At 36.0% G+C, this 20,719-nt stretch overlaps 1 protein-coding gene across 2 annotated transcripts in view; it reads left to right on the forward strand.

Moving 5' to 3' along the window:
* Positions 1 to 20,719, forward strand: part of LOC148824138 (dynein axonemal heavy chain 17-like) — a 43,956-nt gene that overhangs the window by 17,350 nt on the left and 5,887 nt on the right. The window contains exons 35-75 of one of the 2 annotated variants that reach the window (XM_088927637.1): positions 62 to 218; positions 588 to 692; positions 823 to 980; positions 1,076 to 1,214; positions 1,338 to 1,565; positions 1,805 to 1,942; positions 2,273 to 2,405; positions 2,486 to 2,613; positions 2,723 to 2,871; positions 3,014 to 3,296; positions 3,644 to 3,817; positions 4,848 to 5,055; positions 5,148 to 5,313; positions 5,442 to 5,544; positions 6,286 to 6,433; positions 6,755 to 6,846; positions 8,146 to 8,307; positions 8,919 to 9,083; positions 9,185 to 9,376; positions 9,728 to 9,994; positions 10,535 to 10,693; positions 10,859 to 11,092; positions 11,459 to 11,623; positions 11,767 to 11,862; positions 12,083 to 12,300; positions 12,623 to 12,830; positions 13,271 to 13,386; positions 13,759 to 13,951; positions 14,210 to 14,445; positions 14,990 to 15,112; positions 15,298 to 15,502; positions 16,170 to 16,334; positions 16,621 to 16,761; positions 17,031 to 17,201; positions 18,115 to 18,237; positions 18,641 to 18,834; positions 19,052 to 19,200; positions 19,408 to 19,535; positions 19,752 to 19,979; positions 20,192 to 20,383; positions 20,508 to 20,687. In XM_088927637.1, the coding sequence (XP_088783763.1) occupies positions 62 to 218; positions 588 to 692; positions 823 to 980; positions 1,076 to 1,214; positions 1,338 to 1,565; positions 1,805 to 1,942; positions 2,273 to 2,405; positions 2,486 to 2,613; positions 2,723 to 2,871; positions 3,014 to 3,296; positions 3,644 to 3,817; positions 4,848 to 5,055; positions 5,148 to 5,313; positions 5,442 to 5,544; positions 6,286 to 6,433; positions 6,755 to 6,846; positions 8,146 to 8,307; positions 8,919 to 9,083; positions 9,185 to 9,376; positions 9,728 to 9,994; positions 10,535 to 10,693; positions 10,859 to 11,092; positions 11,459 to 11,623; positions 11,767 to 11,862; positions 12,083 to 12,300; positions 12,623 to 12,830; positions 13,271 to 13,386; positions 13,759 to 13,951; positions 14,210 to 14,445; positions 14,990 to 15,112; positions 15,298 to 15,502; positions 16,170 to 16,334; positions 16,621 to 16,761; positions 17,031 to 17,201; positions 18,115 to 18,237; positions 18,641 to 18,834; positions 19,052 to 19,200; positions 19,408 to 19,535; positions 19,752 to 19,979; positions 20,192 to 20,383; positions 20,508 to 20,687 (6,919 nt within the window). Of the gene's footprint in view, positions 1 to 61; positions 219 to 587; positions 693 to 822; positions 981 to 1,075; positions 1,215 to 1,337; positions 1,566 to 1,804; positions 1,943 to 2,272; positions 2,406 to 2,485; positions 2,614 to 2,722; positions 2,872 to 3,013; positions 3,297 to 3,643; positions 3,818 to 4,847; positions 5,056 to 5,147; positions 5,314 to 5,441; positions 5,545 to 6,285; positions 6,434 to 6,754; positions 6,847 to 8,145; positions 8,308 to 8,918; positions 9,084 to 9,184; positions 9,377 to 9,727; positions 9,995 to 10,534; positions 10,697 to 10,858; positions 11,093 to 11,458; positions 11,624 to 11,766; positions 11,863 to 12,082; positions 12,301 to 12,622; positions 12,831 to 13,270; positions 13,387 to 13,758; positions 13,952 to 14,209; positions 14,446 to 14,989; positions 15,113 to 15,297; positions 15,503 to 16,169; positions 16,335 to 16,620; positions 16,762 to 17,030; positions 17,202 to 18,114; positions 18,238 to 18,640; positions 18,835 to 19,051; positions 19,201 to 19,407; positions 19,536 to 19,751; positions 19,980 to 20,191; positions 20,384 to 20,507; positions 20,688 to 20,719 lie in introns of both variants that reach the window. The other variant, XM_088927636.1, reaches the window with a different exon arrangement.

Here is a 20,719-nt window from a genome sequence, read left to right on the forward strand (position 1 = left end):
CATAAAAGTTAAGAAGATTTTTGCTGGGTAACCACTTATAGGTACATCTGTTTTCTTGTAGGTGCTATATTACCCTCACTCAGTCTCTCCATCTGATCATGGGCGGAGCACCAGCAGGCCCTGCAGGGACTGGGAAAACTGAGACCACAAAGGATCTGGGAAGAGCTTTGGGGATTATGGTATATGTATTCAACTGTTCTGAGCAAATGGACTACAAGGTGAAAATGAGCAGCTTTAAAAAATGCCTTATCTTAATTTTCATAATATTGCTGTCCAAACGTGCCTGCTTACCAATGCTGAAGATCATAAAAGATCTTATTAAGTATAGGTTGAAATATACTTATTGAGATGCATTTTTTAAATGGTGTGTTTACATCATTGTGAAATATTTGAAATTCGTGTGCAAATATTAGTTTGTTTTTTCTAGTTCTAAGAAAGGAAATACACATATACTCTAATGTTATTGTAAAAGAAAATGATTATTATGTGAATTCTACTAATACATTTTGTGCTATGGATTATGTTATAGATATGATGCTTTAATATTGAATTTTTGTTAATTTTACCTTCAATTTTCTTTCAATTAGTCCTGTGGTGATATTTACAAAGGATTAGCACAAACTGGAGCATGGGGCTGTTTTGATGAGTTCAACAGAATATGTGTGGAAGTGCTGTCTGTTATTGCAGTTCAGGTAATAACATTAAGACATGTTTTTGTTCTGTTAATGTGGAAAGCATGAAAGCAATTGACAATCTGATTTTCCTTTGAGAAAACACTAGAGTTTATTTTCTTGATAAAACTCCCTTTTCTTTTGTCCTTAGGTAAAGTGTGTCCAGGATGGCATTCGATACAAAAGGACAACTTTTAATTTTCTGGGGGAGATCATTAACCTAATACCCACTGTTGGAGTTTTCATAACAATGAACCCAGGATATGCAGGGCGAGCAGAGCTGCCTGAGAATTTAAAAGCACTGTTTAGGTACTTCAAAATTCCTTTTTATTCTCTTTTTAAGATATCTTCATTTATTTATAGGACTAGTACCTTAGACATGGGCAATTTCTTTTTCTTCCCAGACCCTGTGCAATGGTGGTCCCTGACTTTGAGCTAATTTGTGAAATTATGTTGGTAGCAGAAGGTTTTATTGATGCTAGAATACTGGCTAGAAAATTTATTACCTTGTACACTCTGTGCAAAGAACTTCTCTCAAAACAGGTATGTTTTCTCCATTTTTGATTCATTTTAATTCTGAAAAGGATTGTATCAAAGTATTCCATATTGCTGAACTGAGATGTGACTTTTGAATATAAATCTGTATACCTTTGCTCTTATTCTCAGGATCACTATGACTGGGGGTTGCGTGCCATCAAATCTGTGCTTGTAGTAGCAGGATCTTTAAAGAGAGGGGATCCAGGTCGACCAGAAGACCAAGTACTAATGAGAGCCTTGAGAGACTTCAATATACCAAAGATTGTGACGGATGACATGCCAGTCTTCATGGGGTTGATTGGAGATCTCTTCCCAGCACTGGATGTGCCAAGAAAGAGAGACTTAGAATTTGAAAAAGTGAGAAGACATTAGGAACATTATGCTGTGTAGTTGAGTGTAACACTGAACAGTGGAGCATTAGTATTACTTAGTAGATTAATTACTACTGTATTTAGTAGAAGAGTCCCAGAAATTATTTTGAGTTGTGGTTGTGTTAAAATCAATTATACTTAATCAAGTCTAGACCTTATTTAAGTCTATTGTTCTTCAATAGAAATAAAGGTAGGGAAGAATTAATATCTTATCTGTTTCCCAAGGTTGTGAAGCAGTCTGTGTTAGACATGAAGCTACAGGCAGAGGACAGCTTTGTTCTGAAAGTGGTTCAGTTGGAAGAGCTTCTTGCAGTGAGGCATTCAGTTTTTATCATTGGAAATGCTGGCACGGGCAAATCTCAGGTATACCTGCAGAAACAATAGAAAACAGCATACTGCCTGCTAGATCTTTCTCCTGGGCCATTGTTCTCATTACACTACCAGTGGTGGTTTTTAATGCAATATCAAGTCATTAACAAACTTTTCATTTATCATTTGATTCACAAATGTTCTGTTGTCACAGAAATATTTTTATCAATAATGTAAAAATGAATTATTTTCTCAGCAGTTCCTTCAAGTGCTGGCTATTGCCCCAAGGTGGGCTCGATGGTCGTATGGCCTCCTCTTGTTTGTAACCATTCTTGACTTAAGAAATTAGGTTCTAGTACTGAATTGAATATTTTGTTCTCAAAGGTGCTTAAATCCCTTAACAAGACCTATCAAAACATGAAGAGAAGACCTGTAGCTGTAGACCTGGATCCAAAAGCTGTTACCTGTGATGAGCTCTTTGGAATTATCAACCCTGCCACTAGAGAATGGAAGGATGGTATAATTATTTTTTTGTAAACCTTAGTTTCACGCAAACACACAAATGTAGACAGACAATAAAAACCTATCTTTGTCTAGGTCTTTTTTCCTGCATAATGAGGGACTTGGCCAATAATACTCACAGTGGACCAAAATGGATAGTCCTGGATGGTGATATAGACCCAATGTGGATCGAATCTCTTAATACAGTTATGGATGACAATAAGGTTTGCAAATAAGGAATAAGTAATGCTCGTCAATTTATAAATTAATGTTCTTTTTTCCTCTTAATTTAGCCAACATAGCATTTAAGATCAAATTGTTTCTGTTGGTCAGGTTTTGACTTTAGCTAGCAATGAGCGAATCCCCCTGAACCCTACCATGCGTCTTGTGTTTGAGATCAGCCATCTGAGAACAGCCACCCCAGCCACAGTGTCCAGAGCGGGAATTCTCTACATCAACCCCGCAGACCTGGGCTGGAACCCGTGAGTGTCTTCACTTTAGTTCAGCTTGACTTGGTAATTAGTTAGCCATACATTTTGTCGCACTGCCGTGTGTAATTCTAGGAAGCTTTGAAATTATATGGCGTTAATTAATAACACAGCATTATTCTGTCTTCTTCCTCAGAGTTGTAACTAGCTGGATTGAGAAGCGGGAGGTCCAATCTGAGAAAGCAAACTTAATGATTTTGTTTGACAAGTATTTGCCTGCCTGCCTAGAAAAACTCAAATTTGGGTTTAAGAAGATAACCCCAGTTCCCGAGATCACTATGGTTCAGACTGTGCTATACTTCATGGAGTGTCTTCTGATACCAGACAATACTCCACCTGACTCCAGTAAAGAGCTTTACGAGCTCTACTTTGTATTTGCCTGCATTTGGGCTTTTGGAGGCGCAATGTTTCAGGACCAGGTTTGATCTCTCGTGTTTCAGTGTTATTTTATAACAACATTTATTATGTTATTTAATACATGTAATGCCAAAAATGTTACATACAACAGGTCAAATATATATTTGTGACTCATAGTGGTTTCACACTTGTTTTATTATTTTGCTGAAGTAAAATAATTTAGATGTTCAACATGCTACTACATAATGAAAATAATTGTACTTTTTTGCAAAAATATAATTGAATAATGCTGTACCAGATTGACCAAGACTGGACTCATTTATTCGTTCTTATGATTTTGATGTTGTTTTAGTGTTTTAAAGGCACAGCAAACCATTCTTCATCACAATTGTTTTATTTTAATTTGCAGTTGATTGACTATCGAGTGGAATTCAGCAAGTGGTGGGTGAATGAATTTAAAACTATAAAGTTTCCATCTCAGGGAACAGTGTTTGACTACTATATTGATTCTGAGTCAAAGAAGTTCATGCCTTGGACAGAAAAAGTTCCTGTATTTCAGCTGGATCCTGACTTGCCTTTGCAGGTACAGTACAGCTAGTTTCTCTTTGTTAATTTGTTTCATTTTATTCTTAAAAATATATTCTCTTTTCTTTATCTTTTGACCCTAAGGCAAACATTTGGAATAGCAGGTGGCATACACTCATAACAGAATAACTAAATGATGGATGAAATGCTCCTAAAACTGGTTAGGTCAGATTGGGGTGTAGTGACAAGATGTGAGCTGATTGGCTTATTGCATCTCTTGCAGGAAGACAAAAAGATGTGAGATTTCTCTTAGCTAATATGTCCTTGTTTTACCTTTCCTGGTCCTGATTAAACTAATGTTTCTGTCTGCATCCTTTAACAGAGATTCAGTAGATATTACTTCAGAAAGATACTACTTCCCCCTTTTCAAGTTTCCCTGGGATTAATCTCCCAGATTTCCAGCTCTTTACATCCCCTTTCTCACCTCCCATTCCCATTCTCACATTCTCTTTCTTATGTCCTCCTTATCTACCCCTTTGTCTATATTCCTGCTCTGTCCCTCATTCCCACACACACCTGAAGAAGGCTCCACAAACAAAACATTGTTTTTTTTCTTCTTTTTAGTGGTCAAAGTGAAATTAACCTCAATGCATCTGCATCTCATAGTTTATGTTTACTGGATGTGTTCCAATGAAAAACCTCGAATGTGCAAATTAAGGAATTTGTGTAATTGAAGTGCTTTGTTTGCAGCTTTCATGTGAACCTCATTTAAATTTAAAATCAAATATTAATTTAATTAAATAATTAACAGGATGTTATGTGTAGGACAGTATGAATGACCAATCACAGTTAACAAGATTTGGTAGTTTTTAAGTTTTTTAAAATTATTTTATCTTGGACACAATTATTTGGTTTGAAGTATACATGTACTGTATAAGTTTAATGTAATTTAATCTTTATTAAATTGTGTTGGTGTAACTGATGACATTCACAGAAGTAGAGCAATTTAAGTCAGAACTATGGTTATAAAGATAAAGGATCACCAATAAAACCCATTTTGAATAATATTGCACTCTGCCGGTTTGCAGGCCTCTCTTGTGCACACCTCAGAAACCATTCGCATCAGGTACTTCATGGACATGATGATGGAGAAAAAGCGACCTGTGATGTTGGTGGGAAATGCAGGAAGCGGAAAGTCAGTGCTGATGGGAGAGAAGCTGAGGGGTCTTAACACAGATAACTATGTGGTGCAGTCTGTCCCTTTTAATTTCTATACCACATCTGCCATGTTACAGGGTAAGAAGAGCAAAAGATTTTAAAGTGTACTATCCATCATTGAAACAATTAACCTTTAACATTTTAATCTGGCAACTTGTCATTGTTTAAAGCAATTCTTGAGAAACCACTTGAGAAGAAAGCAGGTAGGAACTATGGTCCTCCAGGAAGAAGAAATCTGATCTATTTCATTGATGATATGAACATGCCTGAAGTGGACAAATATGGGACTGTTGCTCCTCACACACTCATCCGCCAGCACATGGACCATGGGCACTGGTAAATCAAGTAAAGATTAAATGCAGTTCAAATTCATACATACTTCATCTGTTTCTTCATCTCTACTGTATCTCTAATAATCCAAAATACTTTAAGTGAATTTAAAATATTTAAATATTGCTTTCCAGGTATGACCGACAAAAACTCACACTGAAGGACATTCACAACTGCCAGTATGTAGCCTGTATGAATCCTACTTCTGGTAGTTTCACTATCGATCCTAGACTCCAGGTAAGCACATTGTGTGTATCAGATGTTTTTTATGATGTGGTCTTAATTACCCGTACTGTATATCAAATAGAAATATGTTTAATTAAAGCCAAAAGAAGGTTTCCAAAATACTGAATCACCAAGATATGAAAAATAATTAGCATCATGTATTTGAAACTGTTTCTGATAGATGTTCTATTTATATGGACAATATTGAAAATAATAAGTCTAGTTTTTATTGGCTCTTCATGCAAGATATGCCACAAATCTGGAGAAGTTGAAGCAGTTTTGTAAGGAAGAATGGGCAAAAATCGTATTATTACTGTTGCTATATTAGTAACTATAATAATAATACAGAAAACATTTGGTTGCTGTCATAACTGCTAAAGGATTTCACAACCGCCTATTGAATTACTTACTCGCTTACTTTTGCACACAGGAATCTTTGATCCTCTGTTAAATAAACATGTTTTATTTAGTAAATAATAAAACTATATGTTTTATGTTTTTTATTCATCTTATTATAATTAAATATTATGCCTGTACATAATATAATAATAGTACAGGCAGCATTATATACTGGACTGTAAAGTAACATTTTTTTCCAAGACAATAAGTTTGGAGACTGCTGTATCTAAGAGAAATGCTACTGGGACTGTAAATTTCTGTGCAGATCATTTAATATTTTGCTTGTTTGAGACTTCAGACTAGGACATTCTCTAAGGAGACTGAAGAATTGAGACTTTTTTTTCATTTCACTAGAGACACTTCTGTGTATTTGCTGTGAGCTTTCCTGGACAGGATTCATTGCATAGCATCTATAACAGCATTCTCTCTCAACATTTAGAAATGAACAACTTTCCACCAGCACTTAAAAAATTCTCCACGACACTGGTCTCAGGTGCTCTTGGTATGCAAAATTCCATGATGGATTACTTCTGATGACAACCATTTTATTAGTTTTTGAGGTTAAAATGATTATATACTGTTAATATACTGTAAGTGTATATAAGCTGATTAGTAATACTTAAGAGTAATATAGTTTGTTTACCTCTTTTATGTTTGCAAATTAGGTTAGTAGTAACCAAGGGAATAACTGATAAGCACTGAAATGCAACAAATGATATTGATTCCAGTACTCATTTATGTTTTTAATGCATCTTGGTATATGTGCTCACAAGTTAGAAACCTTGTTACTGAAATATAAACTGTCCCTTTTTGTCTCTAATAGCTTTTCATCAGAAGATCTCTACTTCCTTCCTGCCAACTGCTATAAAGTTTCATTATGTATTTAATCTGAGAGACCTTTCAAATATATTTCAGGCAAGTTGCATACTTTAAGTTCTATAAAATAGATTTGTGTTCACAAAACATTAAGTATTATGTAAATATGAAAAAGCTATTGTCTTTAAAAAAACATTAATTTACATATTACAGTTAGAGAATGAAGGTACACTTAGTATTTTAAAATATTGCTGATCCAGATCCAGAAGGTAGTCTGTCACAGATTCTTCACAATAACAGCAATGCATTGCTGTGTTACTTCTCTTACTAGAAGTAGTAGAAAAGTAATCCCATCAGATCCTTATGCAAGAGTATTTGCTCGCACAGTTGGCTTCATGCTGAGGATCATGGCTTCCTCAGTGAGCTAGATACTGTAGTTGCACTCTACTATCCAGTTTAACTATAAACAATGTCCAGGCATGGTTTAAGAGAAAGCCTAAGTTCATGAGCTAAAACCTATGCAGTACTTTTCCAAGAGCAAACAACATAGGAGAATGTATCAAGTTGTTTCAGTTAGAATTCTCTATGTATATAAATGTTATTTTTTATTGTTGTCATGTAAAAAACACTGCACCTTTGTAAGGTGTGGTTAAGAGATTTTGAAGAATATTTACACTGGACTTACCAGGACTGGATCTAAGTCCTCTTTAGCAATGAATCATGTTTTTGTATCAGTGTACACCTTGATGGACATGGTGCTCATGTGCAGAAGAATATTCGACTTATTGTACACAACGGATTTATTGATGGGGAGGGTCCATCATGGTGCTAAGTTGATTAAGTCCTACAGTAGTACCTCTCTTTCCTGCTCCCTGCTGGCTCATCCTGACATGACTTCATTCCAGTAGGACAACACATATCCTCATGCTGCATTTAACAATGGCTTTTTTGTGAGCTGAAAATTTGACGGTTATTTTTGGATGCCTAACATGCCACATGTTTCAATGCCCTGTTGATCATTTGTAGGATGAGCAGGTATGACATGTGGTATATGGGGCATAGAGACCAGAGAAGAGGCACGTGCTTGTCCAGGCATTATGAGAGAAATGGAACAGAATCTCATAAATAAGACACAAGACTTCATCTGCAGCCTGGTGCAAAGAATTTGTCAAAGATTAATAGGTGTTATTGCTTCCCACATTCACCACACATGCGTATACCTCCTGTTGATGACAAATGTTAATCAGGATGATGAATTTATCCATGTAATCTGTATTCTACAAAATGTGTACCTGTTACAAAAAATCTTATTTTCATGATGATGATTTTGATACTACATGTACTTTTAATTTTATCATTACTCTGATTCTGAAATCAAGAATTTCTGTTTTCTCACAGGGTTTGCTGTTTGCAACAGTAGATTGTGTGAAAGCCCCACCTGAACTGGTCAGATTGTGGTTACATGAAACTGACAGAGTTTATGGTGACAAACTAGTTGACGAGAAAGACATAGCACAGTTCACAAAGATTCAGGTAGAAATCTGTAAGAAGTGCTTTGAGGTAAGAATAGCTCGCATGCCAATTTACATTCAGTTACTCCTGAGCAAAGAAACTGCTTGGTGTCTATAACGTTTTCTTTAGCAAAGTGGTGCCAAGCTCTGGTCCTGGAGGTGCTTTTATAAGTGTTTCAAATATCAGTAGCACATTAACTGCTGGGAGGGGTTGTCAGACTGCAACAATTAAGCCAATAATTAATTTGACTGGGCTGAGCTGAAACGAAAACTTGCTGAAAGAGTGACACTTCAGGACTGGATTTTGGCATCCTTGCTTTAGTAGCAAAATGTAAACTTTTATCTTTAAATACCGTGAAATGATGGTATGCTTTTAAAAATATTTAAACCCTTGACTTGGTAGTGTTATTTCTAACAATTTCTCACTTAGTTATGAATTTGATACAGGGTTGTCTTTTATATGAGCAACATTTACACTTATTTTGTGCAATAATAAACTGCATTTTTAATCAATTACAAATTCGCAAAAATGAATATGGCACTTGTAGTTTCTCACAAATCAGTGTATGAATGGGCACTGCACAGTATGTAACTTGTAGTTGTTTCTGTTTTATTCTCTCTCTATACTGTATACATTTCTTCTGTTTCTTTCTGATGCAGGATATGGATGAAAATGTACTGTTTGCAAAGCCCGTCCTTTTTTGTCATTTTGCACAAGGAATTGGGGAACCTAAATATTTACCTATAGGTGACTGGCCAACTTTAAACAAACTGTTGGTGGAAGCCTTAGACAGCTACAATGAAGTGAATGCAGTTATGAACTTGGCAAGTGTATCTTTATGTTCTTAAAAGCCTCCAAACATGTGAAGGAGCTTAACGTGGTGTATTGTTTTAATACTTTGCCTATGTCTTTGCTTTTGTTTCAGGTTCTGTTTGAAGATGCAATGTCTCACATCTGCAGAATAAACCGAATTTTGGAATTGCCACGTGGAAATGCACTGCTAGTAGGAGTGGGAGGCAGTGGAAAGCAGAGTTTATCTCGACTAGCTGCCAGTATCAGTAATTTAGAGGTGTTTCAGATATCACTGAGGAAGGGATATGCAATCCCAGACTTGAAGGCAACTATTGAGATTCTTTCCATGACATTGAACTATTGAAAAAAATCACAATCAAAATCGATATGTTAGCTACACATGTCTTAGAAGTTTGTAGAATTTCAGCTTTTTTCAAGTGCAATAGAAGTGATCATCATTCACCTTTTTAAAAATAGCTCCTCTTTTAACCTCATGCAGTTACATTGGAAGCTTTAAATAAAAAGAACATATTGTTGGTAATGTGCTGGATTCATAGTTGAAATTAGCTTGCCATTTCTTTTTCTTTACGAACGTTACTATAGTGGGTCATTCTCAGGAGCTGATAAATTTGATTCTGTGAAATTGAAACTTGATGAATGCTAATTGTTAACCTAGGTGGACCTTGCTGCCCAGTATATCAAAGCAGGAGTGAAGAACATTGGAACAGTTTTCCTGATGACAGACTCGCAGGTGGCAGAGGAGCAGTTTCTGGTTCTCATTAATGATCTGCTTGCATCCGGGGAGATCCCAGGCCTATTTCAGGATGATGAAATGGAGAATATTATTGGCTCAATGCGAAATGAAGTGAAAGGCATTGGATTACAAGATACTAGAGAAAACTGCTGGAAATTTTTTATTGATAGAGTCAGGAAACAGCTGAAGGTATTACAGCACCCTTCACCCTTATATTATCTTATCATATCACAAGGGTCTTTAATTATTAGTGGGGTTGGAGACCTCCTAGAAGAAAACATGCCCTGCTGTTGTATGTGGTGTTGCTCGGCCAGTAGGTGGCACTCTTTCCGGTGGACCAGTGCTTCCAAGCCGAAACCAGTGTTTCTGAGCCAATGGTGATAGGAAATGCTGTCTCAAACAAAAAACTTTGAACCAATGTTGCTGTTATTTGGATATTAAAGATCCCATAGCATTATTTTAAGGACAAGGGTGTTATTTCCAGTATCCTTTGTAAATGAAACAATCCTGCTCATTACCCAGGCCAGTGCGGTACTTCAGTTTGTAGATGAAGTGGGTCATGTGCTGTGTGTAAAGAACTTTGGGGTGAAAAGCATTATATATTGAATTTGTGAGTCTTGTTTATGACAGTTCTTCATCACGCTGTATTATTTGCTTGAATGTATAGTTGCAGCTTTGTTTCTCTGTAATGCAGAGTGCTACAATATTTTTTGTGTGTTTTTCCTTGAGGTCATTCTGTGTTTTTCCCCTGTTGGCTCTACTTTACGAGTTCGGGCAAGGAAGTTCCCAGCTGTGGTGAACTGCACGTCAATTGACTGGTTTCACGAATGGCCTGAGGAAGCTCTGGTGTCAGTTAGCGCCCGATTTCTCCAGGAAACTGAAGGCATTGTGGTAAAAAAATATATAGAATATGAGTTTGAAACTACAATGCATTTCCTCTTTCTTGACTGTGCATACATTTTTTGCATGTGTTTTCAGGCTAAGCTTCAAAAGATTTTTTTATCTTTATGTCTTGACATAATGTGGTATATTTTCCTTGTTTCTCCATACCAGCCTGAAGTTAAAACATCCCTGAGCCAGTTTATGGCTTTTGTACACAAAACAGTGAATGAAATGTCTAAAGCATACCTCACATCGGACAGGCGCTATAACTATACAACTCCAAAAACCTTTCTGGAGCAGATTAAATTGTATCAGAATCTGCTGTCAATTAAAAGGAGTGAGTTGCTTTCAAAGATGGAAAGATTGGAGAATGGTCTGACCAAACTTCAGAGCACATCTGCACAGGTTTGTAGGAAATCTTTCAGAACTCAACGTTTTCGGGTTTATCACATTACATACCTTATATATCATGTTTGAATAAAGATGGCAAGAATATGAGAGGATAAATGAATAAAAGAAAGTAAGCCTGTAAAACATGAGAAGAGCTAATTTAGTTTGACATAATGATCTTCATAGGCAGTGAACTGTGACTTCCTAAGGCTATATTCCTGTGTATCATTAAATGAGCTCTTCAGATTTCCAGAATTGAATTTTAACGCCCTTCATTTTTATATTATTATATTTTTATATTCATTTTTTGCACCCTTTTCAGTCTTGTGTTTCAGTATTCAGGTGTAATCTAAACTGTTACCCTACGTTTTTGTACTGTAGGTGGATGATTTAAAAGCTAAGTTAGCAGTGCAAGAAGTAGAACTCAAACAAAAAAATGAGGATGCCGATAAACTCATTGAAGTAGTAGGTATCGAGACGGAAAAGGTGTCTAAAGAGAAAGTCATTGCCAATGATGAAGAGTTAAAAGTTCAGGTCATTGCTAAGGTATTTGTATTTTCAATCTGTTATTTATAATTAATATAATTTTGTTAAACCATATTTCTCAGTGTGTTTAATGCATGAATGTGAAATTCCTTTTGTTGTTCTATAACAAACAGATTTATTTAATAACAGATTTCCGTTTTCAGAATGTTGGAGAAAAACAAAGGTCTTGTGAGGAAGATCTTGCCAAAGCAGAGCCAGCTCTCATAGCTGCACAGGAAGCTCTCAACACACTTAACAAGGTAGGTCTTTGCGTCTACAAGGAACCTATACAAGGAAAGTGTTTAAATGTATTTTCTTTTTTCTTTTTGATATATTTTTATTCCCAAGATAGCTACTTTGGTTATAGGAACAAGGTTTTTGCTGTGCCTTGTGTTGAAACAGTGCTAAGAATGGAGTCATAATTATGTTTCATAAATAACATTTTTTAAATTTGTTTCTACCACTTGATTGTCTCTTCAGAATAACCTGACAGAACTCAAGTCCTTCGGTTCCCCTCCAGAAGCAGTAGTAAATGTAACAGCAGCTGTAATGATCCTATTGGCTCCTGGAGGAAAAATCCCAAAGGACAGAAGCTGGAAAGCAGCTAAGAATACAATGGCTAAAGTAGATTCTTTCCTTGATAGTTTGATCAACTATGACAAGGAACACATCCATGAAGCATGTATTAAAGCTTTTCAGTAAGTCCATGGGAATGCCGTCATTTTATTTGATTCAGTTATTTTTAGGGAAGGGATAACAGTACTAAATGTACATTGTTCCTTGCCTTTTCGTTCCTCATAATACAAATTATAAAGAAATCTTGTAAAATAAATATTTTGTTTAGAAAACAAGGCCTTACTATGGAAGATTGTACAACTTGTTTTGTAAAATTTAATTAAATGCTTTTATGCATTATCATTTATTTCTGCATATAAATCTTTTTATATGCATTTTAAATCTTTATTTAACCACAGTGTTCTAAAACATCGAAAAATGTTGTCCTGTCTCCTTTCCCTCAAGGCCTTACAAGAGCGATTCCAGTTTTGAGCCTGAATTTATTCGGTCTAAATCCATAGCTGCTGCTGGTCTGTGCTCCTGGTGTATTAATATTGTCAGGTTTTATGAGGTGTATTGTGATGTAGAGCCCAAGAGACAAGCCTTGGCTCAGGCTAATGCAGAGCTAGCAGCTGCACAGGAGAAACTTTCCATCATTAAAGCCAAAATAACAGTAAGTACAACGCTTCTGTGAAGGGTTTGGCAGTGTTTGAAAATGGCAAGAGTAATGATGTAATAGACATTGTGCATTTCAGAAGCTTGTTATTAGAGTTTCAAGAATATGTGGGGAAAACCTCATTGCTGTAATATCAACTGAATTTAGAAAACAGTTTGTGAATACTGTGTTTTACGTGTTACAGTACACTATGCCATGAGTATCTGATGTTTATAAGCATATTAGTGCTAAGGTTGATTTGCACTCTGTTAATTTAGCCCGTTTGTTGTATTGGGATTTCAAGTTAATTGCATGTTATTCATTTCACATGGAAACACACATTAATTGAGTTCTTTATAGCTTTTTCTGTATTATCTTTTTAAGTAAATTAAATAGTTTGTTACTGATAGACATAGCAAACATCAAGACAGTGACTATAATACTGGAATGTTTTGTAGCAATTAAATGCGAACTTAGCCAAACTAACATCAGAGTTTGAGAAAGCTACAGAGGATAAACTGAAGTGTCAGCAGGAGGCAGATGCTACCAATCAAACTATTTCTCTAGCTAATAGGTATGTGAAAACAAATTTTCAGTAGGTCATTTTGTGAGTGCATAAATACAATATACAAGTTTGAAATGTATTTTTTTTCACATTGAACCTTAATAGACTTATTTTCCCACATATGTAAATTGTTTTCTGCAATTTTTCTTTCTTTACTGTTACCCTTACTCATGTAACATCCATTCTGTGCGATGCATCTATTAGCAAACTTCTTTCAGCATCTAAAAATCATACAGTAAATCATAAAGTATTGCTAAGTTGAAGTAAGACCCAGCTCTTAAGCTTACTTTAACACCAATAAGAGGAATAAAATGTAATAACCTTAAATGTAATACTCTTAGAAAAGTTTAAACTAGTAGGATGTTCTTTTCCTGTTTCTAGACTGGTGGGAGGACTGGCATCGGAGAAGATTCGCTGGTCGGAATCTGTAGCTCTCTTTAAAGAACAGGAGAAAACTCTGAGTGGAGATGTGATGCTGATTTCTGCATTTGTTTCATATGTTGGTTATTTTACCAAAAGATACAGGACTGATTTACTGGATAAATACTGGATGCCTTATTTGAAAGAGCTAAAGGTAGCGATGTGTGTAAATTGATCTGAAAATAACTTTTGGGTAGAAAAAGTAATAATCATTTTTAGATTTCATAATCTAAAAATAGAGTGTTTTACATTTTACATTTCTCAATACATATTGATATATAAAGGGGTTAAAGTATACAATAATTTGGATAATTGCATTGAATGAGATATGATGAATCAATCACTGTTGAATTGAACAGATGCCATATTAGTCGTATTCCTGTTTAATGTTCACATTCACCCTGGGCTTCAGGTTCCTATTCCAATTACTGAAGGCCTGGATCCTCTTTGCCTGCTGACCGACGATGCTGATATTGCAGCCTGGAGTAATGAGGGGCTGCCCAGTGACCGTATGTCCATTGAAAATGCCACCATCCTCTGCAACACTGAGCGCTGGCCTCTGATTGTGGATGCACAGCTGCAGGGAATAAAGTGGATCAAAAATAAATATGGAAGTGATCTCAAAGTAATCCGTTTGGGACAGAAAGGGTAGGGACCGAGCTCTCAAAAAATAAAAGTGGAGTAAAGGAATGCTGTTTTAGGAGGGGAAATGCTGCTGTTTTCTCTTTTGCTGTTGTTCTGTGGATCATAGGGGAATTTGTAAAAAGATGGTGCTAGGTCATGCAGGGTGACAAGCTTTTGAAGGGAAAGGAGTGTTAATCCAGACTGATGTTGGTCGAAAAGACCTTCCTCATTGTTTTCATCAGAAAGCTTAATTTTTTAGAGATGGCCACAAAATCTATTTCCTGCAATCTTGCTGTTTTAATGACATCAAATCTGCTACCTATTATAATTGTGCCCTATACTGTACAGTCCTGAAAATCAATCATGAATATGCTGCTTTGTTGTTAATGGAATTGTTACATCTAGTGGGAATAACACTGTGTAGGAAACCATTAAACATCAAACATTAATTTTGTGATTAATAGTAAATCATATAAGTGCACCTAAAAATGTGCATTAACATTTTATATGAAAACAATCATTAGTTGTTTAAACGTGCTAATTCTTCCTTCTCTGTTTTATATGCAAGTTACCTCGATACTATAGAGAGGGCAGTTTCAAATGGGGACACTCTGCTGATTGAAAATATCAGCGAAACCGTGGAGCCAGTGTTGGATCCTCTGCTTGGCAGAAACACCATAAAAAAGGGAAAGTAAGACTCTACGTCTGAGTGCACTTGCTAATTATTTCCTCTTTTCTCAAGCACATTTATACATTTCTTTAGTAAGCCCTTTTGTTTCAAGTATAAACATATTAACAACTTAATTGTATTAAGTAATGTTTAAAATATGAAAGTGGATTATTTTGTGATGTCCTTGTTTTAACTGTGTTTCACAGATACATTCGGATAGGTGACAAGGAAGTGGAGTATCATCCAAATTTCAGGCTCATTTTGCATACAAAGTATTTCAATCCTCACTACAAACCAGAGATGCAAGCCCAGTGCACACTCATTAACTTCCTGGTGACCAGAGATGGCTTGGAGGACCAGCTGTTGGCTGCTGTGGTGGCCAAAGAGAGACCTGATCTGGAGGAACTTAAGGTGAAATGGCGTTTCACCTGTTATTAGGTCTAAACCAGGAAAAACTAGGAAGCAGCATGTTACATTACTGGGTTGACAGACATTTATTTATTTTAGTTTGGTCACCTGGATCTACTGGAGTTTGAAACAGGCAAACAACCTTTAGAAGAAAGTGCTGTGTGTTGAGATTAATGGCTTGTGATTAGTTCTGGATAAATATTTGTTTGTCTTTTGCTATAATACAAAAGATGGTGGCATATTTTCAATATCACACTTTATTTAAATCCTCCGAATCTTTTTTTATTACACTTTGTTACCACATCCCCACACAGCTTAAAAGTGTGTAACAAATAGCAGTGTTTCGAAGGTAATATGGCAAAAATAATGGGTAATTCAGTCAATATTCATTTTGAATGTGGGGATGTCGGTGACTTCCATTTGATAAATGTAATCTGATACCAGAATGGCATCTGATATTGGAGGAAGTGAGAGATATTCGTTAGGAATTTGTAGTCGTTAAAATGTTAGTGTTGTACCATTAATCAAAATGCGTTCATAAAAATAAAAAAACACATGAGCGATATACAGATACATTTATAATCCACACTGAAAAATGGTTTTATTCTCATTGTGGAGCAACTCGTAACACAGATACTTAGCTGCTGTTGCATCGTGTGGCCGGTTACAGGCTGGCCTGACCAAGCAGCAGAATGACTTTAAGATCGTGCTGAAGCAGCTGGAGGACTCGCTGCTGGCTCGGCTTTCTGCCGCTTCAGGAAACTTCCTGGGAGATACTGCTCTCGTGGAGAATCTAGAGACAACCAAACGCACTGCTACTGAGATTGAGGAGAAGGTGAGAAACAACTCAAGTTAATTTATTCTCATGTTGTAACAAGCTTAAATCAGTTCCCAGTTTACCCCATTTTTCACGAGCACTAAGTACACAAGAGACCTTGTGAATGTGACCGCAGTCCTTTAACATTTTCAATCCCTTCTGTACAATGAATTGCAGAGAAGTGGACATTGTTAAACATTGTGCAAGTGTTGTTATTTGAAGACAATCATATCAACCAATTGCTGTTAATGTAGAAGACACCTTAAATCTGTTCATCTTAATAGTATTTTCATTCACATTTTAGGTGCGAGAAGCAAAAATCACTGAAGTTAAAATCAATGAAGCAAGAGAAAACTACAGGCCAGCATCTATAAGAGCAGCATTACTGTACTTCATTCTGAATGACTTAAATAAAATAAACCCCATCTATCAGTTCTCTTTAAAGGTAAAATGCTTCATTCTGTCTTTTTGTTATTTTTTCCTTAACATTTTGTACATATTAAATTACTGTCCTTTCACAGATCAGAATTTATAGATTGTTGTTTTTGTTAAAAGTGATGTTTATGTATAATGCATTATTTGAAAATGTGTTGTGCATATCTTTCCTCCCTTGAAGAGAAAAAAAATATTTGTGATGTGCTAGTCATAATGGGTGAAATGGATTCTGTTTTAAATTTGATTTGATTTTTTAATGAACCAATCATTCCTCGAAAGGCATTCAGTGTAGTGTTTGAGAAGGCTATCATGCGCTCAGAGTCAGCTGAAGAGGTGAAACAGAGGGTCGATAACCTAATAGATGAAATCACCTACTCTGTGTTCATGTATACAAACAGAAGTCTGTTTGAAAGGGACAAACTTACCTTCACAGCACAGGTGGCATTCCAAGTAAGTAAGACTATTCAGGCAACATTTTTGTATGTGACAGTAAAATGAGTAGAACAAGACCTTTTATTTTTCTTCAATGCAGTAATAAAGTAAGATGATATATTAAGGAGATTATTTGCTAATATCAGATTCAGGAAAATTAACAAGAACAGAAATATGTACTAATCTCTTTTAAGATATACAAAATGAAGACAATTTGGAATTAGTGATTGTGTTGGATTTGTCTATTTGATTTGTGCAGTAAGTGTAGAAGCCTTTTGTAATTGTAAGATTTTTATATATTTTTTTCTTCTTGAATTTTAAACTGGATGTGATTCAGTGTAGCTGATCAGCTGATCAACTTCAACTTTGGCAGGTGTAGTGCTGAAGACCTAGTATTCCACATTACTGAAGCTGTGGTCCTGAGCCAACCAAGACAGTGGCCTGACATATTCAAAAAAACTTTCAAAATCATCTTGGGATGGGCAGAACTGTTATAATTGAGTTGAAACTTTACAGATTTGATTAACACCCAAACCAGATACATATATAACCCTCCCATGTTAATTGTGAAAATATTATAATAATAATGTGATGATATTTATATCCATACTGGATCATAAGATTTTGCTGATATGTGGCCCATATCAAAACTGCTCCTATTCAAAAACCGTCTGACAACTCTTAACTGGATAAGTATCGTTCTAACAGCAATACAATTAAAAATGACAGAATGAGCTTCCTGTGTAAGCTGTTATGAGCTGTTGTATTCAGAACATTAAAACTGAATATTTATGTATCCTGTGAGCTACAGAATTAGTAGGCATCATTCTGGGCGTCAGTTCTAATTGATGTGATGTTATTGCTGCTGTATGTCAACTAGCTGGCTGGGCTGCATTTTCGAGAAATCATTCCTTGTCATTTTTTTAAAAAGATTTTAGTGATGAAGAAGGAAGTGAATCCTGCTGAATTGGATTTCCTCTTGCGATTCCCATTCAAAGCAGGTTTGATAAGCCCGGTTGATTTTCTCTCAAACCAAGGATGGGGTGGGATTAAGGTTTGTTTTTGTGAATTCATAGATTGAAATGTTAGTTACAGTGCCCTCTAGATTAATTCATATCCTCAAAGGACTAGTAACCAAAAGACACTAGAACAGCATTATCTAGTGCCATCATCTATAAAATATCAGAATTTTAGAGCTCTTATGTTCTTTAATAAGTAAATTAAAATACTATGAATGCATTTGCTAAGTTAACCAAACTCAAAAGCAATACATAAAAGTGAAACTGAAAAACAAGCAATAACATTTCTTTACAGAAACAAGATTCATGTGAACAGAAAATGTGATACAAGACCAAACTTAATAAGAAAAGCAGTCCTTGTATGTTAAATCTACAATTATGACCATAATTAAAAGATTGTAGAGTATTTTCCACAAATACTCATGTTTGTTCATGAAGGCTTTGGCTGAAATGGATGAGTTTAAAAACCTGGACAGAGACATTGAAGGTTCAGCAAAAAGATGGAAGAAATTTGTGGAGTCAGAGGCACCAGAAAAAGACAAGTTTCCCCAGGAGTGGAAAAATAAGTCGGGACTCCAGAAACTCTGCATGATGAGGTGTATGAGGCCAGACAGAATGTCTTATGCAGTACGGTAAGATATAACCTTTAGTTTGCACTTTGAACGCAATTGCCTTTGAAAAATGGATGTTGTTTTTTTTCTTTTCACTTTTTAAAATCACATTTTGCTGTGACCTCTCAAAAAAGTTTAGTTTGAAATATCCTGCGTTACAGCAACTGTTTTACATATAAGAAGTCTGACAAATATCAGCTACCTCTGATGTGCAGTCTTATATATCTTTATATATCAGGAACTTTGTTGAGGAAAAGCTGGGGACTAAGTATGTAGAAGGCCGCAGTGTAGAATTCTCAGTGTCCTATGAAGAGAGCAGCTCATCAACCCCAGTATTCTTTATCCTTTCACCAGGAGTGGACCCTCTCAAAGATGTAGAAACACTGGGTAAGCAAGCGGGCCCAAGTGTCAGAACAGAGTGTGCTTCAGACAGCTTAACAATATCTGTGAGATGCATTTTAGTGTTGAACCTGAAAGTTTCGATTTTATGTTAATGCATTCTGCAAGAGTATATAATGTAGTGGTAGTGAAATGCCCATAAACTAAGCTGGTACAGAACTTTGTTGGTATAATACTTGTTTTTTCTCTTCAAAGGTAAAAAGCTGGGCTTCATGTTTGACAACAACAAGTTTCATAACGTGTCTCTGGGTCAAGGTCAGGAAGTAGTTGCAGAGAATGCTCTGGATATTGCTGCAAAGGAAGGACACTGGGTAATTTTGCAGGTATGGAAATTTGCATTAGAATCTTGTTGCATTAGCACACAGCATGGCGTAAACTTCAGATCTTCATATATATTTTAATAAAAATTGAGTTCTTTATAGTTATTAGGTGTAGTTTCTGTTTAAATATATTGTAGAAGCCTTCAGTGAAAAAGATGCACAAAACATTTAACTGTATTTGTTATACTTTTTTCTTCAACACAATCATCTGCATTATAGAATATCCATCTTGTGGCAAAATGGCTGAATACTTTGGACAAGAAAGTGGAGATGTTTAGTATAGGGAGTCATGAGGACTATCGGGTATTCATGAGCGCAGAGCCTGCTCCTACAGCTGACTCGCACATCATCCCCCAAGGCCTTCTGGAGAACGCTATTAAAATCACCAATGAGCCTCCCACAGGCATGCATGCCAACCTGCACAAAGCCTTGGACTTGTTCAATCAGGTACTGTACATAGCCCAGAGACGGAAGGGTGTATGCCCAAGAACAAGACATGGACATGCTATTTCAAGTAGAAATTACAGGCTAATGGTTTTTATATACAAATGCACATTTTATGTTTTATAAATATGTTGATGGAATGCTACAGTAGCATCATAATACTCAATAGATCAATTGTAATAACTGTTAAACATTTCTTTTTTTTTCAATTGTAGGATACCTTAGAGATGTGCTCTAAGGAGTCTGAATTCAAGTGCATACTTTTTGCCTTGTGTTATTTTCATGCTGTGGTTGCTGAAAGGCGCAAGTTTGGTGCTCAGGGCTGGAACAGGTCCTATCCCTTCAATAACGGGGACCTCACAATCTCTGTCAATGTGCTGTATAACTATCTAGAAGCCAATGCTAAGGTAACTGAATACAGTAAGATAGTCTTGTTAAATAACTTGTTTTACTACAAGATTCTGTGTTACCGTATTAATGTACTTATTTTGATGTTTAACTTATTTTTGCTTTTCTTTTTCAATTTTACAGGTTCCCTGGGATGATTTGCGCTACCTGTTTGGAGAGATCATGTATGGTGGACACATCACAGATGACTGGGACCGGAAGCTCTGCAGAACGTACCTTCAAGAATATGTACGTCCTGAAATGTTGGATGGAGAACTGCACCTGGCACCTGGATTCCTTGTACCTCCTAACTCTGACTACAAGGTCTGTAGTGACAGCTAGTTCTATTCCCACAT

The sequence above is a fragment of the Atractosteus spatula genome, chromosome 11 (genome assembly GCF_055471065.1).
Source record: "Atractosteus spatula isolate fAtrSpa1 chromosome 11, fAtrSpa1.hap1, whole genome shotgun sequence".
NCBI classification, from domain to species: domain Eukaryota; kingdom Metazoa; phylum Chordata; class Actinopteri; order Semionotiformes; family Lepisosteidae; genus Atractosteus; species Atractosteus spatula.